We start from the raw sequence: 18,939 nt of genomic DNA, 5'->3' as shown, positions 1-18,939 counted from the left end.
GTCCAAACACAGATGGAGATTCCAATTCTTTGAAGAGAAATCATTCCAATTCCTACCAACCAAACGCGTGGTCAAATTCCATCGAATTCCATTCCGACTCCTTCAAAGTCAAATTCCTTTGATTGATTCCAATTCCACCAAATTCCATTCTATGAAGTGTGAACCAAACACCCCCTTAGGGCGTTGAACTTCTTTCATCATGAACCATCTAATTAACTTAATAGCATGATTAAGTAAAATGCTAGTTGCAAACCTAAGCTAATCATAATGAAAATTTGCAGATAAAGGTTTGAGTGTCTAGACTTTCTATGGTTTTGTGTGTGAGGTATGCCAATGTTCATTTCCCTTAGAGGGAAATCCAGTGCCACATTGCGAAGTAGAGGCCATTTATCATGAGCCTTATTCAATGTCATGGAATAGATAACTCCACCACAAACTCCCCATTTCCCTTCTGGGACATCCCATATTCATTGGAGCGCTATGTTTTCAGGTTTGAAGCTAAAGTTACCACTTTACCCATTAACATTTAAGTTGGCCAAGAAGAATCTCCCCATTTTGTTATTATAATTAATGGTATTTACTATTTATATGTCGGTCTGTTACCATTTCTAGTAAGCTACGTATAGTCGAGTATTGCAACTTTTATGTGCCAAATGATTATATGCTTTTGTCTCTAAAGTTTGGCATATAGAGGCTACTGTTTGATATTGTTTAGGCCATGTTGCATATCCCTTAAGTGTACTAATAAATTGTCCTTTTTCCCAGTTTGCACACTTGGTCACTGCCACTCATTTACACCGTTTCCATCTGTTCTCCATTTTGTGGGTGAACTTATAGTCACATCTTTTTTTCTCCTCCCATCATGTAATTGAGAACCATAACATGAGAATTTTGGAAGGCCTGAAAGAATAGGACCTTAAGAACTTTTCCTATGTTAATTATTAAAATACAATTATGCTCGTACATAGCTCTGATAAATGCCATAGCTTCAGTTCTTATGCTTAGACTAACTTATTAGTACTCTACTACGGCTCACCCGATTGTGAAATAAAAGATTTGTTCCGTATACATCTGAGTCTCCGTGACCTTGCTTGCAGGTTTTGGTTCAGGTCAAAGTTCAACATTGAGTTTTGATGATTCTCCTAAGCCATCAGGAGCGCCATCAAGTGGTTTGATCTCCATCCAGCTTGGGAATAATGGCTTGGAAAGAAATGGTGTTCAACATATTGCCAAACCGCCCAAGTATGTTGGGCTTCTATGTAACGACTTCATCTTATACTTTTATGAATGCCGCAGTTGATTTAAGTGGAAAAAAGAAGGGATTAAAATTTTCAAGCTTTGTACTTGATTTTTATTGGGAAGAAACCAATCTTTAAGAAAATTCAATTAAACAAAGAAGGAAAAAACACTACAATTTATTAGTACGTGCTATTTTAGACAAATTGTGTAAATTTAAATGCAAAAAACCATCTTACAGAGACTTTAATTATTAAAGTAGGGGCCGTTTACCAAACGCTTAAGACTCACCACTCTCACTTAACCTTAATGGGCAACATTCTAGGCAATCAAAATGGATTGTTGGGAAGCGGGTAAGAGTCTCACTTCTCGGTCTTTGCGATGCCTCTTAGCAGGTAGGTAAATGACACCTGGTAGGTGCTTACCTTGTAAGCATTTGGTAAACGGCCCCTTAGATCATGTTCATTTTGGCTTTTGTGAGGCTCATTCGTATGGTTCGAAGGTAAGTGAAGATGTGATTTCTACTCGGTGTAGAAAGAAATAAAAATAGGAGACACAAAACAAGATCAAAGAAAAGGGTATAAATGGTTGATTTTTTGTACATGAATTACTTGGTCTGGTCTTGACGTACATGCCTCTGACTTCATACTGCAGGAAATTCCCACGACGGAAGATGTATCGCACCAGTTCCAGTTTTGTGGAACAAAAATCCGGCTCTGGATCCACGACCTCGGTTAAATGAGCAGTTAAGCATTTGGTTACACAGGTGCATAATCTTTGTCACACACTGAGTTACTAGCTTTTACTGTACATACTAGTTTCAGACTGAGTTTTCGTTTGTAGAACAACATCCTTGCTGTTTTTTATTGATTTAAGCATCGACTTTTTTCTCCAAAAACTATGGTATCGGATGTCATCTTCATTACAAAACCCATCCATTGCAACGAGGAACCGTTTTTCCCCTGGTCTGGCTACATCTCACCCAAGACCTTACATCTGAGTGGGATATACTGGGTTTGGGCTATTTGGTTGGTTTTTCATTAAGTCCATACTATCCTATATGGATAAAGCTGTATGCATGGATTAATCTGTCTGTATAAATCGGGAAGGTGTTTTATTTGGGAGGATTTTTCATATAGATGAAAGGATCATGTTTTTTAATTGGGAAGGGCAAGTTTGAAAAAACTTGGCTTTCTGCATAAAGGTCCCCCCTAGAAGCTTATTGAATAAGCCACTTTCTATATCATCAAGCCACTACCAAACAATCATATATAACTGATCGAATAAGTTCTGAGTTCCATTAAGCACATTAAGCTACTAACAAACTGACCCTTAGTTTGATTGGATTTTAGAATAGCTTAACAAGTACATCAAACCAGATTTAGAATTGTTATTCATTCTTTTAGGATCCTTAAAACCTTACCTGAACATGAGCAAACTGGGTGAAAACTTCTAGCCGCCTGTTCATTACGAGAATGGAGAAAATATAAGGGGCCATTTACCAAACGCTTACAGGGTAAGTGCTTACTGGCAAGAGAAATTACCCACACGTACATTATCATGTAAAATTTTCGACCATTAAAATAAAATGTAGGTAAGCATCTTAAACCCCGTAAGCACTTACCGGGTAAGAGTCTTTTTTCTCACTTACTGGGTAAGGCTCTCGGACCTTGTTATGCCTCTTACTGGGTAAGATTCTCGGTCCTTGTCATGTTCAATCGGTAAGTTAAGTGATACTGGTAAACATTTACCCGATAAACGTTTAGTAAATGGCCTTAAACTTAGGATTAACACTCGGGCCTTTTAGGTTATGCAATTGCAACAAATATCGTTTTGTTGCTTTATAGTCGATTTTGTGCTGTATCTTTACGGAAACAGTCTACTTTTTGGAGTATATGTAATTTATCTTACCCTCCTTAGATATTATTAATCCATGTGCGATTGGTTTCATTTATTTCCTGAAGTGGTCAGAATCTAGAGTTTAGATTTCAACTTTTTGGGTTGATTAGAATTATTCAGATCGCGAAGTATCGTGTAAGAAAGAGAGTTAAGCTGAGAAGTGTAAAAAGAGATCTGGACTATTGATCACCTTTAATCTCAAACTCACTAATGAATCACGCTTTGATACTGGAATCGGTCCGGTGCATCTCATCTTAAGGTGCATTCAAGGGTGGATATTCATTCTTACGTCTTTACAGTTTTACCCTAACTCTCCTTCTCATTGGAATCCTTTGGACTTCGCTGAATCATTTATTTGTCGTTTAATGATTCAATTACTTCAAACTGATGTATTTCTTTTCCATACCTGATCAAATTGGTGGAAATACATTTTTTTATTGTCGTTTAATCCATCTCTCGATGTTGAATGTAACATATTTTCTATTTTCACGTTGGGTGGAACTTATTTTATATTTTCCAAGTTGTACAAGATATATTATGTATTAGAAGTATTATTTAAAACAAATTTTCATTGATTATATTAGGTTAAGCAAACAGTATCGATGCAATGATCATTACTATTCCCATTATTTTGCATTTGTATTTTCATTTCTTATAGTTATATATAGCTGATCGAATAAATTATATATTTAGTTAACCTCATTAAGGTGTCGACAAACAGGTCTTAAAAGCATACAAATTAAAATAAATAAATAAATAATTGTAAAATTCAAATTTATAATGGTAAATTTAAATGCGTGTACTTGCTCAAATATTACCCGTCATTTATATAAAGAGTTATAAACAAAATTAATGGATGTTTGACAACTTTATATGCAAACTTGTATATAAAAGAAAATAAAATAAAGTCTTTTGAAATATACAATATATTTATATACGGCAAATGCAACAAATAAAGTCACGCACATTCTTCACTTTTGATGAGGTTTGAACCCTTGACCTCATAGGAGGCCAAAAACTACAATATCGTTAAGCCAAAAACCATTTGGTTGAAATAAAATAAAGTTGTTTTAAGTAAAGCTCTTGATGTTTTCTTACGCGTCAAAATTTCAAAAAAATGCAAAACCATCATAGCGTTGAGTAAGGAACTAAGGATACAACGGTTACACTAATATGGAGAACAACATGGTTATAACAGTAGATTTGAGATCATGCGAGACAAGATTGTTTTCTAAAGACACGTGAGACACGGTTTTTACACTTGAAATTTCACAGCAAAACACTATGAAGGTAATATGAGACACAATTTTTACACTTGAAACTTCATAGCAAAACACTGTGAAGATTCAGCTTTTTTTTTACCTTCACAACATTTTGTTGTGAGGTTTCAAGTGTAAAAATCGTGTCTCACATGTCTTATGAAAACAACCTTGTCTCACGTGAACCTAATCCTATAACAGTAAATGTATGTTTATTAACAGCTTAATGAAATTATAGAAAATTTTTTATTCAATAAGTTGTTAGGGAGAAGTTTTATATAGAAATATAAGGTTTTTTTTTTCTTCCCAATTTGTTCTTTCTAATTAAAAAATATACCCATAAAATCTATGAAAAAATCATCTCAAAAAAAAACTTTCTTAATCTATACACAAAACAAATCATATAACAACTTTACCCTTACGTAATTTATTTGAAAACCAACCAAACAACCTCTGATTGAGTTTTAGGGATTTTTGTTTCGAGAACTGATTAGAAACTAGAGTAAATTATGGTTTTCATCCATGTTTTATTATGGTTTTTTTATTTTGTTTCAACAACCTTTGACGGGGACAAATTCAGTGATTTTATCAGTTTCGGGGATGGGAAGGCCATCATCGGCCCGACCTATATATATATATATATATATATATATATGTAGAGAGAGAGAGAGGAGATTTACCTTGCAAACCACGTTATTTATACAAACCGTACAAACATCATTTAACCAATCATAATTTTTCATTTTGTTCATATTTTTGTAATTATGAGAGGTTGATTAATCATTTTTACTGTGGAGGGTGTTAATCATAGATATTATCATCTTCATTATATTAATTTTAAAGAAATACATGAAACAGTTCATTAAAATTTCATAACTTAATCAAAAAAAGTATTATATGAAACAATTTCATAAGATTAAACAATTTAATTTAATGAGAAAAATTTATAAGATTAAACAATGAAATTGACGGATGAAAGTGATTTGCACGATTTGTATAAATATGAGTGATTTGCATTTAATCGCTCATCTCTCTCTCACTATATATATATATATATATGTATATATATAATAACTAAAAAAGGTAAAATTGGCCAAAATAGTCATTCAATTTACATAAATTGGTTTCCTACCATTCCCCTCCCAGATTTACCGAAATATCACTACCTCCTAAGTCCCACGTCCACCACTTGCGGACACATCTAAAAGACAAAAAAGAGTTTCAAATTGTAGACCCATCTGTCGATATTGTCGATCTGGGATCAAATCTTATAATTCTTTTTGTTTTTTAGCTAGGTCCACAAGTGGCAGATACGTGACTTGCGAACATAATGATATTTGGATAAATCATGAAGAAAAAATGGTCAGGAGATCAATTATATATAAAAAAAAAACTATTTTGGCCAATCTCCTCTTAAAAAAAAACCATCCTATTAGTATCGTGTTCGTCTACTTTTTTTAAGCCACAGAGAACTTGTAATTCTCAAATTTTTTACTACGGTATACTACCTTCACAACCTCGCTTTCAAATTGGACGCCAATTTTTCCCCTAGATTTTGATTTCAAGTTCAAAGATAACCAATGATGGACGAGGAAAATAACAGAGAATAAAGGTTTTTATTCTTTACAGGTTCCTCAACAGAGATCAGGAAAATCGCAGGGATCCAATGGGGACCGCGTTAAAATCCATGATGGAGATCGAGACAGTTACAAGGACGATTTTAACTATTGATTTCGAAGATGGGAATACCAATAACCGGGTCAAACCCGATTCATTAATATCCTATATGAGACTGTTTCTGAATTGCTGATAGTCAACTTTTCACTCGAATAAATAAAATTGAGATACATAAACCAATCAATAATACCATATGAAACAAAATCTCATAATTGACGTTTTGTTTGGCATGAACAGACCATTTTGTGACATATATTAATTAGGGGTGTTCATGGCTGAGTTGATTGAGTTGAAGACATTTGAACAACTCAACCCAATGTTCGTGGTTTGCAAAATCTTAATCCAACCCAACCCAACCCAAACAAAACCATACAAGTTGGTAGGGTTGATACTTTGGTACATTAAATATTCTTCTAACCTTGAATATGTTGTTTTATCTACTCATGATTTCGGTTTCATCATCAACCATTTAGTACAACTTATTCATACTTTTTAAATCTTACATATATCAAATTAAATTAATTTTCTCAATTTACATATATATATATATATTCATAATTACTGAACATATATATAAATAAATAAAAAATATATGTATATGAAAAGAGTATGTGATAATATAATTGTCTAATATACATATTAATAAAAACTCAATAATCATATTAAATTTAAGAAATTAAAGATATGGTATCTGAGTGAATTCAAACGACAATAATCCAAAATCGTTTGAAAATTCTACAATTCAAATGGAGTTGTTTTAGGTTCACTTATTTTATGTTGGGTTGATGGGGTTTCGGCATCCTTAATATTGACTACACCGACAATTAATAAAGCCAGCTGCCTGGTAGAGAATGAACCACCGCACAAGGCGCCGACCAGTTCCACGCGCAGGATCCTTTTCTACGCTCCCAAGACCTAGTAATAGAGCGTGAACGGTCGGCAGCGAGTGGCTTCCCTGTAGCTTGATGAGACAGCAATACCTCCGCTAAATCTGCTGCCGAATCAGTCCTAACTAAATTTAGCAATCCGGACCAACAATGGTGCACTGAGAAAAATCTTCAGGGATCTGTGGGTTTCAAGCTTGTAAATTACACATACATTGATTCTGTATCTATCGATCTATATATGTCTCGGCAACAACACTATGAATTTCAAGAATGGTGGAACAAACAGAGAGAAAATCACAGTAGTGAACTATTATTCAACGATAAATCTGAAACCCCCAATTTTTTGGCGGTTGAACTTGGTAGTGCCGTCGGCAATCACGATCTGAGAGTTGATAAAGAGCGAACGCGAAGTGCTCGACAAATCAAGCACGTATGGCTGTTAAAATTGATTCAGATAGCTAGTTCGCTTGCTTATGTTACCACGGGCTTCGTTTCGTTAGTAAAGACTGTGAACCGACGGATCAGCGCTGATTCGCCGTCTGAAAGGTTGTTGTATCGATTTGAGACGCGGTTTTATCGAGTTATTAAGGTGTTTCTGGTGATTGTAGTGTTGTTGCTAGTGTTTGAGCTACTTGCTTACTCTAGAGGGTGGCATTTTAGTCCGCCGACGGTTAGGAGAGCGGCGGATTTAGTGGAGTACGTTTATGCGCATTGGCTTGAGATTAGGGCGAATTATTTGGCACCACCTTTGCAGAATTTGACGAATGTTTGTATTCTTCTGTTCTTGGTACAATCGGTGGATCGGTTGCTTTTAGTGCTCGGATGTTTTTGGATCAAGTTCAAGAGGATTAAGCCGGTTGCTGAATTCGAGTATTCTTCGGATTCCGGTGATGTCAACGTGGAGGATTATCCGATGGTGTTGGTGCAGATTCCAATGTGCAACGAGAGGGAGGTAAGACGATGTAGGTTTCGAATCTCTACTAAGCAGTTCTTTTAGCTCTACTTTTACCACCAAATTACAATACCTGAACTGCTACTTTTCATGATTCTACTCGTTTTTGTGGCATTTAGCATAGATCCATAGCATTAATTCAAAAATTAAACGGAACAACTTGTTAATAAGTTTGCCCTGTGCAAAACTATGAACTTTTTGTGCCTTTTTCTTAACTTGTTCCTGAGTTCCTCACCTTAACAATAGGATATTTGTCCATAAAATAAAAGGCAACTGTGTTTACCACTAAATGTGTGAACTGACCTGCAAATTACATCATCTGAACTACTCCGGATTTGACACCACTAGATATGCTTGATTGAAGTTTTGTTCATAGTCAATGATGCCTCTGGTGATTTGGCTTCACAAAGTTGTTTTAGAAGGGAAATTTTGATGATGGTGAGATGGTGACACATAAGGTAGCTTTGAGAGAGATCTTATCATTTCTTCTCTTATGTATTTTGACCTTTTTTCTGAAGTTGGTAGGCCTCGTAGGGAACTTCAACACAAACTATCACTAGACACCAACACTTGCATAAAATAACTCAATACCTAACATGAATTCACCTCCACACTTTTCAACAGTTCAAGAAATGAAAGTTAGAAGGGGTGGGAAATGAAGAGTTTGTCTTCCTCCTGATATTTTATCCAAGATTTTTGTGTTTGATCTTAAAAGCGTAAACAACAGTCCCCAATTTCCTATATGAAACAAACATGTAGAACTGCAAACATATGAAACACCCACCATGAGATCCCATGACATCTGAAAAGAGATCACTTTGTTCAGTTAGGATTCTAAGTATTCGGAAACTTGGCAATCCCTTTATTTCGTTATAAAAGCACTTCTGTCAATTTCATATTTGAGTGAAATAACACAACCCTTGCAACTTACTTTGGCATGTACCATCAACTTGAAGGTATTGACCGAGTGCAAAGAGCAAGACTTCTAATGTTAATAACAGATTCCTCTTTGATGCAAGGGGATTTTCTGGAATGTGATCAAGAGATCAACATGAACGTATCATCCCCTGTGAAGAAGTAGCCTACAAGATCATACCCATCATTTTCATAAAAAACATGTTATTAATTGCTGATGAAGTTATGTTCTGTTTCTTAGGACCAGAACTAATATGACCATGTCTTTATTCACATATACAAACAGATAAAAGTACACCCAACTAGACACACACTTACTGATAGCACATTGCCAGTCAGTTTGGCATTCATCAAAGTGCGCTTCTGACACTTGCTAAAATATCTTAGGAAGTACGGGTTTGCCATCCTTTTGCTGAGAAACACTCTCATCTATATTAATAATTATCCTTGCTTGATGTTCACATGTGATGTACTATGGAATGGGGCATGTTCTTTATTCATCACTAGGATGTGCAAGCCAGAAGTTGATGTGTTTTCCTTTCCTTTTGATAACTGATGCTGATTTATGTGAAGTGTCTCTAGGAGCTTGAACGTAGAAACTTTGAAGGACCATAAAATACATACGGGAATAAGTAGAAGCCTAAAGCTAAAAAGGTCTCTCAATTGAGCACGATCGCAGTTTTTGTTTAAGATTTTCTTCTTTGGAGGGGTTTGTGGGAGGGTCCACAATATATTTCTTTTTCCACATGATGTACGTTTCCTTTCTTTTGCTCAGCACGATCACAGTTTTTGTATCTAGCAACTCTAAATCTATGCATATCTGTTGCCTCCAGGTCTATCAACAATCTATTTCAGCAATATGCGTCCAGGACTGGCCTCGAGAAAGAATGCTTGTACAGATTCTTGATGATTCTGATGACACAACTGTTCAGGCCCTTATCAAGGTGGAGGTTAGCAAATGGCAACACAGAGGTGTACATATAGTATACAGACATCGACTTGTTCGCACAGGCTACAAGGCAGGAAATCTCAAGTCAGCCATGAATTGCGATTACGTAAAAGATTACGAGTTTGTAGCAATATTTGATGCAGACTTTCAACCAGCACCGGATTTCCTGAAGAAAACACTCCCACATTTTAAGGTAACGTTTGCTTTTAACTAGAATATAGAATCACGCACAAGGATCGAAAACTATCCCCTATGATTGAAGTAAGCACCTATTTATTTGTTCGTAATTCGTCATCATGTTGTTCAAAAGTTAACATCTGGTTTAAGAGTTCAAGAATCAGTGGTGGACCCAAGAATTTTGCCGAGCCGTTGCACCTTTAAGGTGGATCAAACGCCTGCAAAGTCGCCCAATATGTTTTTAGAATTCCACCGTTTCAAGGAATTTTTTAAGTTTCTTGGTTGATTTCAAGGGTTTTAGGTTTTTTGGTTGATTTCTACGGAGTCTTCGGTTTTATTTTGTTGGTTTTGAAAAACTTTTTCGGTTTTTTGGTTGATTTCAAGGTACTTTTTTCTTTTTTTTTTTTGGTTGATTTTGCTTATATTTTCTAATATCTCGGAGCACCCTCAAAGTTTAGTGGGTGTATCTTTCATACCTAAAAAAATCCTACTTGTAAAACTAAGTTGATGTAGGTCCACCCCTGTTACAAATGCTAGCTAGTTTTCTAAGTGTGTGCAATACTGATTATAAACCAACTCAAAAAAGACTAGCCCAATATATCCCACTCAGACACAATTTTATCGTCTTTTTTCTTTTCTGTTGAAGGGAAACGATGAGCTAGCATTGGTCCAAACAAGATGGTGTTTTGTAAACAAGGACGAAAATCTGCTTACAAGGTTGCAAAACATAAATTTGACGTTTCATTTTGAGGTTGAACAACAAGTGAATGGAGTTTTCATCAATTTCTTTGGTTTTAATGGAACTGCTGGTGTGTGGAGGATCAAAGCCCTTGAGGATTGTGGTGGATGGTTGGAGAGAACAACTGTTGAAGACATGGATATTGCTGTCCGTGCTCATCTTGCAGGCTGGAAGTTCATATATTTGAATGACGTCAAGGTCAGTGCATATACCTTAGTGTGTGTTTAGTATGCGGAACAGTATAGTATAAGATAGAACAAAAGCTTGTTACACATTTTGTGACACAATTAGACTGGGACCTGCCATGACTGAATGTCATTTCTGTCCTCACCAAAATAGGTGGGACAAAAATCACGGAGATTGGACAAACTTGGTAAATTACTAAACTACCCATATCAAAATAAAAGTTGTACAACCTTCCACAATTCTTTTGCCCACCTACGTCACTCTCGCTTGTCCGGTCATATGCAGTCCATTTCAGTTCAATTATGTCTAGTTATGTTCATGTACCAATCACGCCTTGTGAGGCTGTTATTGCGCCTGTTAGTAAATGCCATGGTTCTTGAATTCATTTTGTTCTTGCAGTGTATGTGTGAGCTCCCGGAATCATATGCAGCATATAAGAAGCAGCAACACAGGTGGCATTCGGGTCCAATGCAGCTCTTTCGATTGTGTTTTATGGACATTATCCGTTCAAAGGTCTGAAAAGTTTATTATAATTCGGGAAATTAACAGAAAACAGCCATTTTCCACATATCAATTCATCTCCTAGACTCCTACTGCCATTTCTCTCCCACTTTCACCAAAAATGTTATATGTTATGAATAGTCGCTATCAGCCAACGCAAGTAGACCTCTTACATGCAACGGCCCCAAGGGACTTTGCTGCAAGTGGAGAAAATGATTATTCATCTCTTGATTTGGTTTTCATGTGGGAAAAATTAGGCTGGAAATTTCCGACGTTTGTGTGGGAAGTGTCCTTGCCGCAAATGCCCCCTCCGCAAGAGTGAACAAGAGTGAAGCTCACTTCATTTTTTTTAAATCATCATTGCCCCATTCCGCAAGTGAACAAAAGTGAAGTTCAATTTTTTTTGAACTCATCAATGTCTCTCCGCAAGTTGCGGCAAGGGCACTTGCAGAGGTATGGATAAAATGGTAAAAAGGGAAAGGGATGGCTAGTAGGTGAATTACGTCGGTCAAAATGGCTATTTACTTTAATTTCCACTTTTAGCAGTTCAGCGATGTATGCTAATGAACTAACGACCGTTTTCTTTTTGGGGTAATTACAGGTGAGTTTCTTGAAGAAGGCTAATTTGATCTTCCTTTTCTTTCTGCTACGAAAGCTCGTTCTTCCCTTCTACTCATTCACTCTTTTCTGCATAATTCTTCCATTGACCATGTTCCTGCCAGAAGCTCAATTACCGGCTTGGGTAGTATGTTACATACCCGGGATCATCTCTGTCTTAAATATCCTGCCTGCACCTCGTTCATTCCCATTTATCGTCCCTTACCTTCTCTTTGAGAACACCATGTCCGTTACCAAATTCAACGCTATGATATCCGGACTTTTCAAGTTGGGCAGTTCTTACGAATGGGTAGTAACTAAGAAACTAGGCCGATCCTCTGAATCAGACCTTTTAGCCTGTGCTGAAACAGAAGAAGAAACCCCTATCCACAGATCCTCTTTGGAGTCGAGTCTTTCAGATTCGAGAAAGAAACGGAAAAACTGTCTGTATAGGAAGGAACTTGCTCTTGCCTTCATTTTGTTAACAGCCTCCCTGAGAAGCTTGTTATCTGCCCAAGGTATTCACTTCTATTTCCTACTGTTTCAAGGGGTTACTTTTCTAGTGGTGGGTCTGGATTTAATTGGGGAGCAGGTTAGTTAATGAAAAATAGAAGTAGTTCATTACAACAACACAGTTTTTTGGATTAGTCTGTTTGAGATGAGGCCTATTCTATATGTATATAGATATAGATATAGTTCCGAGCCGTGTGGTGTAAGTCTAGTTCAGTCATTGGAGAAGGTTTAGAGTGTTATGTAACATTTATGCAGGCCTTTTATTGTTAGGAATAGAAGAGAGGTGGATATTCTTTATTTGATAACGTATGTGTGTTATCAGTAATAATTTGTTTCAGTATATAACGGAATTGGAACATGTTCAGTCAGGGCCTATTTGTTTAGCAATTTAAGCTCTGAGCTTAATGTGACTCCATAGTTTATTCTGCGAGTTATAAGTAACTGTTTAGTAATGACTTAATATATAAAAAGTTAACTTATCCTATAAGCTTTTACGGGATAGTTTTATGCAAAAGCCACCTTTTTTCCAAATTTGTTCCGACCAATTAAAAAACACTCTTTCAATCTATGAAAAACTCTCCCAAACAATATCTTCTCAATCTATACAAAAAGATTTAGATTGAATTATCCATTTAGAACTGAATAGAAACCCAACCAAATCCTTTATCCATATAGAACTAAATAGAAAACCAACAAAACAGCTCGATGGGCAAAACTATTTATTTTGTAACTTGAAGGATCCAACTTCCAATTCATCTACATACTATTGCTAGTGGGGAAGCCAACTTAAAAAAGATCGAGATAAGCAAAGGATGATTTTATGCCTTGCTGTCTATGCTCATTGATTGCATCTCCTGCTGCTGCTGCTGCTGCTGCTGCTGCTGCTGCATCATTCAGCACCAAAAGATAACGCATTCATTCAGAGTCGAAACATGATAGGATACATTAGAAAAATGTGGAACGGAAAAGCAGAGAAGGGAATAGAGATTTACTTTAGAATTGATTAGCTTTGCAAACATATGTCCATAGAATTTAGCATCCTTCTTGTTGTATTCCTTCATCTTCTCCTTCAACATTTTGTACTCCACCTTCACATCCCTGATTCATTCATTACCAACACAAACCGGATCAATAGGTTGCAAATGGGGTCTGTTTGTTAGCAGCTTAATGAGTTTAATGAAGCTAATGATATAGGGTCTATGCTTCTAGGGGGAAGTTTTATACAGAAAGCCAAGTTCTTTCCAAACATGTCTCTCCCAAATAAAAACCTTCCAGATCTATATAAACAGATTAACCCACAAAAACAGCCACGGACAGTTTTATCCATACACGACTCAATGAAAAACCAGCCAAACAGCCACTGACGCAATGCCCTAATAATCCCCTACCATACCTATTATCAGGGTCTATTTCAAGTGCTTTTTTGATATCAAGTTCTGCTAGATCCAGATCTGCTACATTGATGTATGCTTGAGCTCTCCTGTACAGGGCCTTCAAATTCCTGCTCTCCATCTCCAACACCTGCAATAAACTTTCTGCCATCATCATCATCATCATCCCTTCACAAATACATCCATCTATCTATCTAATCAACACACCATGGATTCATGATGACTGACCTTGGTGCAAAGCTTCTCGGCCTGTTTATAATCCTTCAGCTTCAGCTTACAGGCTGCATTGTTGAGGTTACACGACACCTTCAACGCTTTTGCTTGCTTCTTTTCCTCCTCTCCAAAGGAAGTATCGTATTCGATCAACTTGGCAGCCTGAGACACCATTAATTAAGTAGCTTCAGCTCATCCACACAAATGGAATTAGAATTTCCTTCGACAATCGCAACATCAATTTTTACCTTTTCGTAGCGTTTTGCAGCTTTCAGATATTTACCAGCCTTAAAGAAGGTGTTCCCTTCTTCCTTCTTTTTACCAGCTGCCTCGATCTTCTCCTGGGTGTTCATATCCCATGACTCTTTCTCCTGCAAGAAAATAACGTTAAGGGCCTGTTTACTAAACACTTGCTGTCTTTATGGGGTGACTACTGCCTCTGACCAGGTAAGAGACGCTTACCCAGTCAAAAGACGATGGTGTTTATCAACAATCTTATGGCAAGCGCTTGCCAACTTGGTTAGAGATGATCCCCAGTAAGGTAAGTGAGGGTGGTGATTCTTACCCAATAAGCGTTTACATAAGTGTTGATAAACAGTCTCTAAGGGGGCTTTTGGTCGTTTGGTTGGCAGAATGTTTTCGAATGAATAGAATCTATCGAAGGAATTGGAATCTAGTAGGTTTGACCAAGTGTTTGATTCGTAGGAAATTGATTGCAATTTCTGTCAAATAAATCGGGATATGTTTGTTTGATATACAGAGGAATTGAAATGAAATGATGAAAAATGATGCAAAATACCCTTTCTTAGAATTTGTATTTGTTTTCTTGAACTATAAGTAAAATAATTTAAGAAAAATGGTTTAATGGATACTTTTCTTACATCTTAAGAAAATCGGTTAAATAAAATTCAATTTCTTCCCCAGTATGATGAAATGATGTAATCCAAGGTTGGTGGAATGTATGAAATTATAGGTAAACCAAACGTCGGAATGGAATTTATCTATGGAATTGACTATTCTAATTCCATCAAATTCCAACCGAGGAATTCTGCAAACCAAACACCACCCAAGTAACCTACAGAGCTTAGTATTTGGATCCATATGCTCTTCCCACTGACCTTAATAAAAGAGACGAGCTCAATTTCATAGTTCACGGTGGCGTTAGGAGGGACCGCTGCTAATTCTTGCTTAGATTCTGTCGAACCGAAAGCATACTCTGGTTTAATTGTCAGAAAAGCTACTTCCCCTTTCTTCATTGTCATCACAGCTCTATCGAGTCCATCGATTACTTGCTCTGTTGCAAGACCCAAAATGGCTAGTAGTGAGTACAAGCTAATTCCAACATGGAACTCCATAACAACATGGCTTCTTGATGTTTTGATTGTTTTCAATACCTTCATCTGTCTTGAACTCATAAGGTTCGGTATCATCATAACCTTTCCTAATGAATATGGTACCGTCATGCAGCCGACCAATCAGTTTCACTGGCCATTTAAAAAACAAATCATCAGACACCACTATGCATTTAAAATGCTCAAAAAGAGCACAACCAGATTGTTCACATACCCTGAACGATGGCGCCTTCATTTGGGCGTTCATATCCCTCTCCTTCCTTCAAAATTTTCTTTACAACCTTTTTGTCATTGGTGATATTTGAAACAGTCTTCCACGATACAAGCTCTAATGTAATTTCTAGTGTAGCATTTGGTGGAACTTGGCCTTCACTACCTGAAGCTTGTTTCCCCTTCTCCCCAAATCCATCTATAACCAAGAAATAACTTAAGCCTCGTAGTTTATTCTGTCAGCTATGCATGATGAAAGTGGCTTATCCAGTAAGCTTTTAGGGGGAGCTTTATGAAGATTATCAAGTTTTTTCCAAACTTGCCCCTCCCAACTAAAAGACATGCTCCTTCCATCTATGAAAAAGACCCTTATAAACAAAAAGTTTCCTAATCTTAAATCAACTTTGCTTCAAAAAGTCCTCTAACGTTCACTTACATTGAGGCTTAACTGTAAGGATGACCTTTTCCGCTTTCTTCATTGTTTTCACCACCTTGGATAGTGCAGGGCAGAAGTGGCCTATCAAAATGAGCATGTGAACAATAAGCAAAAACACAACAACATCAATGAAAAACAGTGTATCAGCCAGGCAAATTACCATCTCGGACAGTGAACTCCATGCCATCTGACTTTGCAACCAAAGTCCCATCTTCAAGTCGAACCTCATAATTCACTGCATAACCACAAGCAATGCACACATGATGAGTTCCAAACCCACACAGTTTGAAATGGAGACTGAGAAAAGGCAAAAAAAGAATTACCTAAAACTTCATCAAGGTCCTTGGGGTTCTCCCACTTATCTCCTTTCTTTACAATTTTCTTGAAGATCCCCCCATCCTTGCAAATGTCCTTGACACTGACCCAGGAAAGCAGTTGAACATCAAACTGGAGAGTGGCGTTTGGAGGGATAGTTGGGGGAGAACCAGACTCGCCATATGCGAGTGCAGCAGGAATGGTGAAAAGAGCATTCTCACCCTTTTTCATCGTTTTGATTCCGTGATCCCATCCCTTAATTACTTGGCCTATCAATATAGAACAAAATGCGTATAAGTTATGATCTCATACAAACCAATTAACCCTCACAAAACTATCAATATGGAACAACGATGTGTATAAGTCATGATCTTTTACAAATCAGTTAACCCTCAAAAAACATACTGGATTCATGGTGAAAACTCACTGCTAATGGTGATATTGCATATCGTTTTATCCTCTCTTCCTTTTTTATTCAAGTGAAAAAAAAGCGCAATGAACTAGTCACGGATGGGACAAGCAGGTGTAGGTGACTTTAGTGAAATCACCGGTTTATTTGATATAATAGGATTGACAAGTGAATTTGGAGTTGGTAGTTGAGCTATATCACAGAAGAAGATGTAGAGTGCACTCTCGTGTAACTAACTGAAATTAGAAGGATCCCCTTGCATGGTCCTGGAGAGGTTGAGGGGGCCGCCCTTGCTGGGTAGGGGTGACACCTCAATACCTCTACGTATTTTATGATAAGAAGCGTTTAGTAAAAATGAGTTTCTGAATGTTCTAAGTGAAATTCAAGCCTCCAGAGTTTAGTTTAGAAATGGTGTCGACTTAGCTTCTGACTCTAAGAAGCAAAGCGAAAACATTCTGATCCGTGTACAATTTTGGCAATTGCTCTTCTGTAACCACCGGCTTAATTAGTTATCCTCGAGTTAACTTCGTGATACCCTTATAGAATTGGGTGGAAATATAACTTGAGAATAAGGAGCTCGATAAAAAGTTCTATCTGCTGGTTCTTTATATTTATCGATTTCCTCCAACAGAAGGATCATAAGAACACTCGCGTATGATTACTTTCATCTAGAAAGAATAACCAAAAATCTATAATCATTAAACAGCTATTCTATGTAGTATGTACCGAGCTTCACCCGAATTTACCAATCATGTATATTATACGTTAATGTATATTGCATTACCAAAATCAACATGAAGATAATACATTAGATCACGATATGGATAATTCTATTTAAACTGCATCACAAAAGAAGGTTATGAAATGATTTAAGACTCGGAAGAAGAATCTTCACCTTGACCAAGAGTGAACTTAAACGGAGTTCCCCTATCACGACTCGAATCAAACTTAGTCCCGTCAAGCAAAGTTCCAGTATAATGAACTGTCAAAAACTCGAATCGGAATGGGAATCGGAATCAGAATCAATACAATTACGAGTTTCAGAACAAAAAAACTATCAGCAGAAACTGCATTCAGTTGTGAATTATTATACCTTCGACCTCGTCGCCATTGTCGGGAGTTTCCCAACCTTCACCTTCTTTAAGAAGTTTCTTCTTCAAGCCTTGATTACCGATCTCCTTTTCTTCTCCAACCTTCAATGTCACAGGTGCATCATACGGTATATTGTCTTCCATCATTTCTTTGTTCATCTGTTTAACTGCCGGAAAGTCGAAATCGTCTTCCATTTTTCCAACGACGATCAAACAGATGTTGCTGTTTACAATGCAAATCAACGAGAAAAAAAAATCTGAATGTTTCGGGAAAAAAAGTTTGATATTCAGAGGCTTTTATACAGGGATTAAATGTGAAAGGGTTCTAGAGGGTTCTGAAAGGTTTTGGGCAGAGAAATAGTTTGACGAAGGGCCGGATTGTTCGAGAGAAATCACGTTTGAGGGAGTACGTGATCCTCTGTGTTGCGGATCATAACTTCCATGGTGGAGCCCTGTTTATCCAAACACCCCTCTTTCTTTTTAAACAAAAATTTCTCAAGGATCCCCAATCAGGCAAATAATATTCATATCAGTCGTTTACTAAACACTTACTCGGTAAACATTTATAGGTAAAATTCAATATTATTATTTACTTATCGGGTAAAATTTTAGTCAACAAAAACGACTTTCTATACAACAATTTACCTGGTAAAAGCTAGTCGTGGTTAGAATCATTGTCCTCACTTATCGGGTAAGAGTCTCAGTCTTTACCTCGTTTTTACCGGGTGAGATTTTTTGTCCTTACCCCATATTCATCAGGTAAGATGATATAACTTGGTAAACACTTACTCAAGTAAGCATTTGGTAAACGGTCTCTAAGTAAGAAATGCATATGTCATAATAAACCATGGGATAAGAAGAGAAATGGGATTTTTGTGTTGAGGTGTAAGCAATCCCATTAGCTTGTCGCCTAGCAACACATACATAATAAGTGTCTTGTTTGTAAAATACAAGTGATAACAAAATTGATTCAACTCACCAAATTTCACATAATCTTATTCAAGAGCTGAAAGGCATTATATAGCCAGTACACAC

At 36.8% G+C, this 18,939-nt stretch overlaps 3 protein-coding genes across 11 annotated transcripts in view; 2 read left to right on the top strand and 1 right to left on the bottom strand.

The window, feature by feature from the left end:
- LOC112506475 overlaps positions 1-2,160 on the top strand; it is a 4,584-nt gene extending 2,424 nt beyond the window's left edge. Inside the window, exons 4-5 of one of the 3 annotated variants that reach the window (XM_025110553.1) lie at positions 1,098-1,242; positions 1,891-2,160. In XM_025110553.1, the coding sequence (XP_024966321.1) occupies positions 1,098-1,242; positions 1,891-1,978 (233 nt within the window). In that variant the 3' untranslated portion in view covers positions 1,979-2,160. Of the gene's footprint in view, positions 1-1,097; positions 1,260-1,890 lie in introns of all 3 variants that reach the window. The other 2 variants (XM_025110554.1, XM_025110552.1) reach the window with 2 other exon arrangements.
- A 4,678-nt stretch (positions 2,161-6,838) lies between these two features.
- On the top strand, positions 6,839-12,854 carry LOC112506473 (probable xyloglucan glycosyltransferase 6). Of its 2 annotated transcripts, XM_025110544.1 has the most exons (6): positions 6,839-7,910; positions 9,659-9,967; positions 10,598-10,668; positions 10,771-10,888; positions 11,276-11,389; positions 11,979-12,854. In XM_025110544.1, exons 1-6 carry the CDS (start codon positions 7,197-7,199, stop codon positions 12,573-12,575), a joined length of 1,923 nt encoding a protein of 640 aa, XP_024966312.1. In that variant the 5' UTR covers positions 6,839-7,196; the 3' UTR covers positions 12,576-12,854. The 2 variants fall into 2 exon arrangements, with proteins under 2 accessions (XP_024966312.1, XP_024966311.1); XM_025110543.1 differs by having other exon boundaries at positions 10,598-10,888.
- A 76-nt stretch (positions 12,855-12,930) lies between these two features.
- Positions 12,931-18,214, bottom strand: LOC112506474 (peptidyl-prolyl cis-trans isomerase FKBP62-like). Of its 6 annotated transcripts, none has more exons than XM_025110546.1 (13): positions 17,907-18,099; positions 17,709-17,795; positions 16,413-16,673; positions 16,250-16,324; positions 16,090-16,170; positions 15,658-15,852; positions 15,486-15,575; positions 15,210-15,385; positions 14,340-14,462; positions 14,107-14,253; positions 13,881-14,008; positions 13,480-13,585; positions 12,931-13,371 (listed from the first exon to the last, which is right to left on the bottom strand). In XM_025110546.1, the coding sequence occupies exons 1-13, from the start codon at positions 18,097-18,099 to the stop codon at positions 13,306-13,308; spliced, it is 1,728 nt and encodes a 575-aa protein (XP_024966314.1). In that variant the 3' UTR covers positions 12,931-13,305. The 6 variants fall into 6 exon arrangements, with proteins under 6 accessions (XP_024966314.1, XP_024966315.1, XP_024966316.1 ...); XM_025110547.1 differs by having other exon boundaries at positions 12,931-13,359; XM_025110548.1 differs by having other exon boundaries at positions 12,931-13,356.
- Positions 18,215-18,939: the final 725 nt, after the last annotated feature.

This window comes from Cynara cardunculus (assembly GCF_001531365.2).
Source record: "Cynara cardunculus var. scolymus isolate 2C chromosome LG 2, CcrdV1, whole genome shotgun sequence".
Taxonomy (NCBI): domain Eukaryota; kingdom Viridiplantae; phylum Streptophyta; class Magnoliopsida; order Asterales; family Asteraceae; genus Cynara; species Cynara cardunculus.
This window is presented reverse-complemented; position numbering and strand designations above follow the sequence as displayed.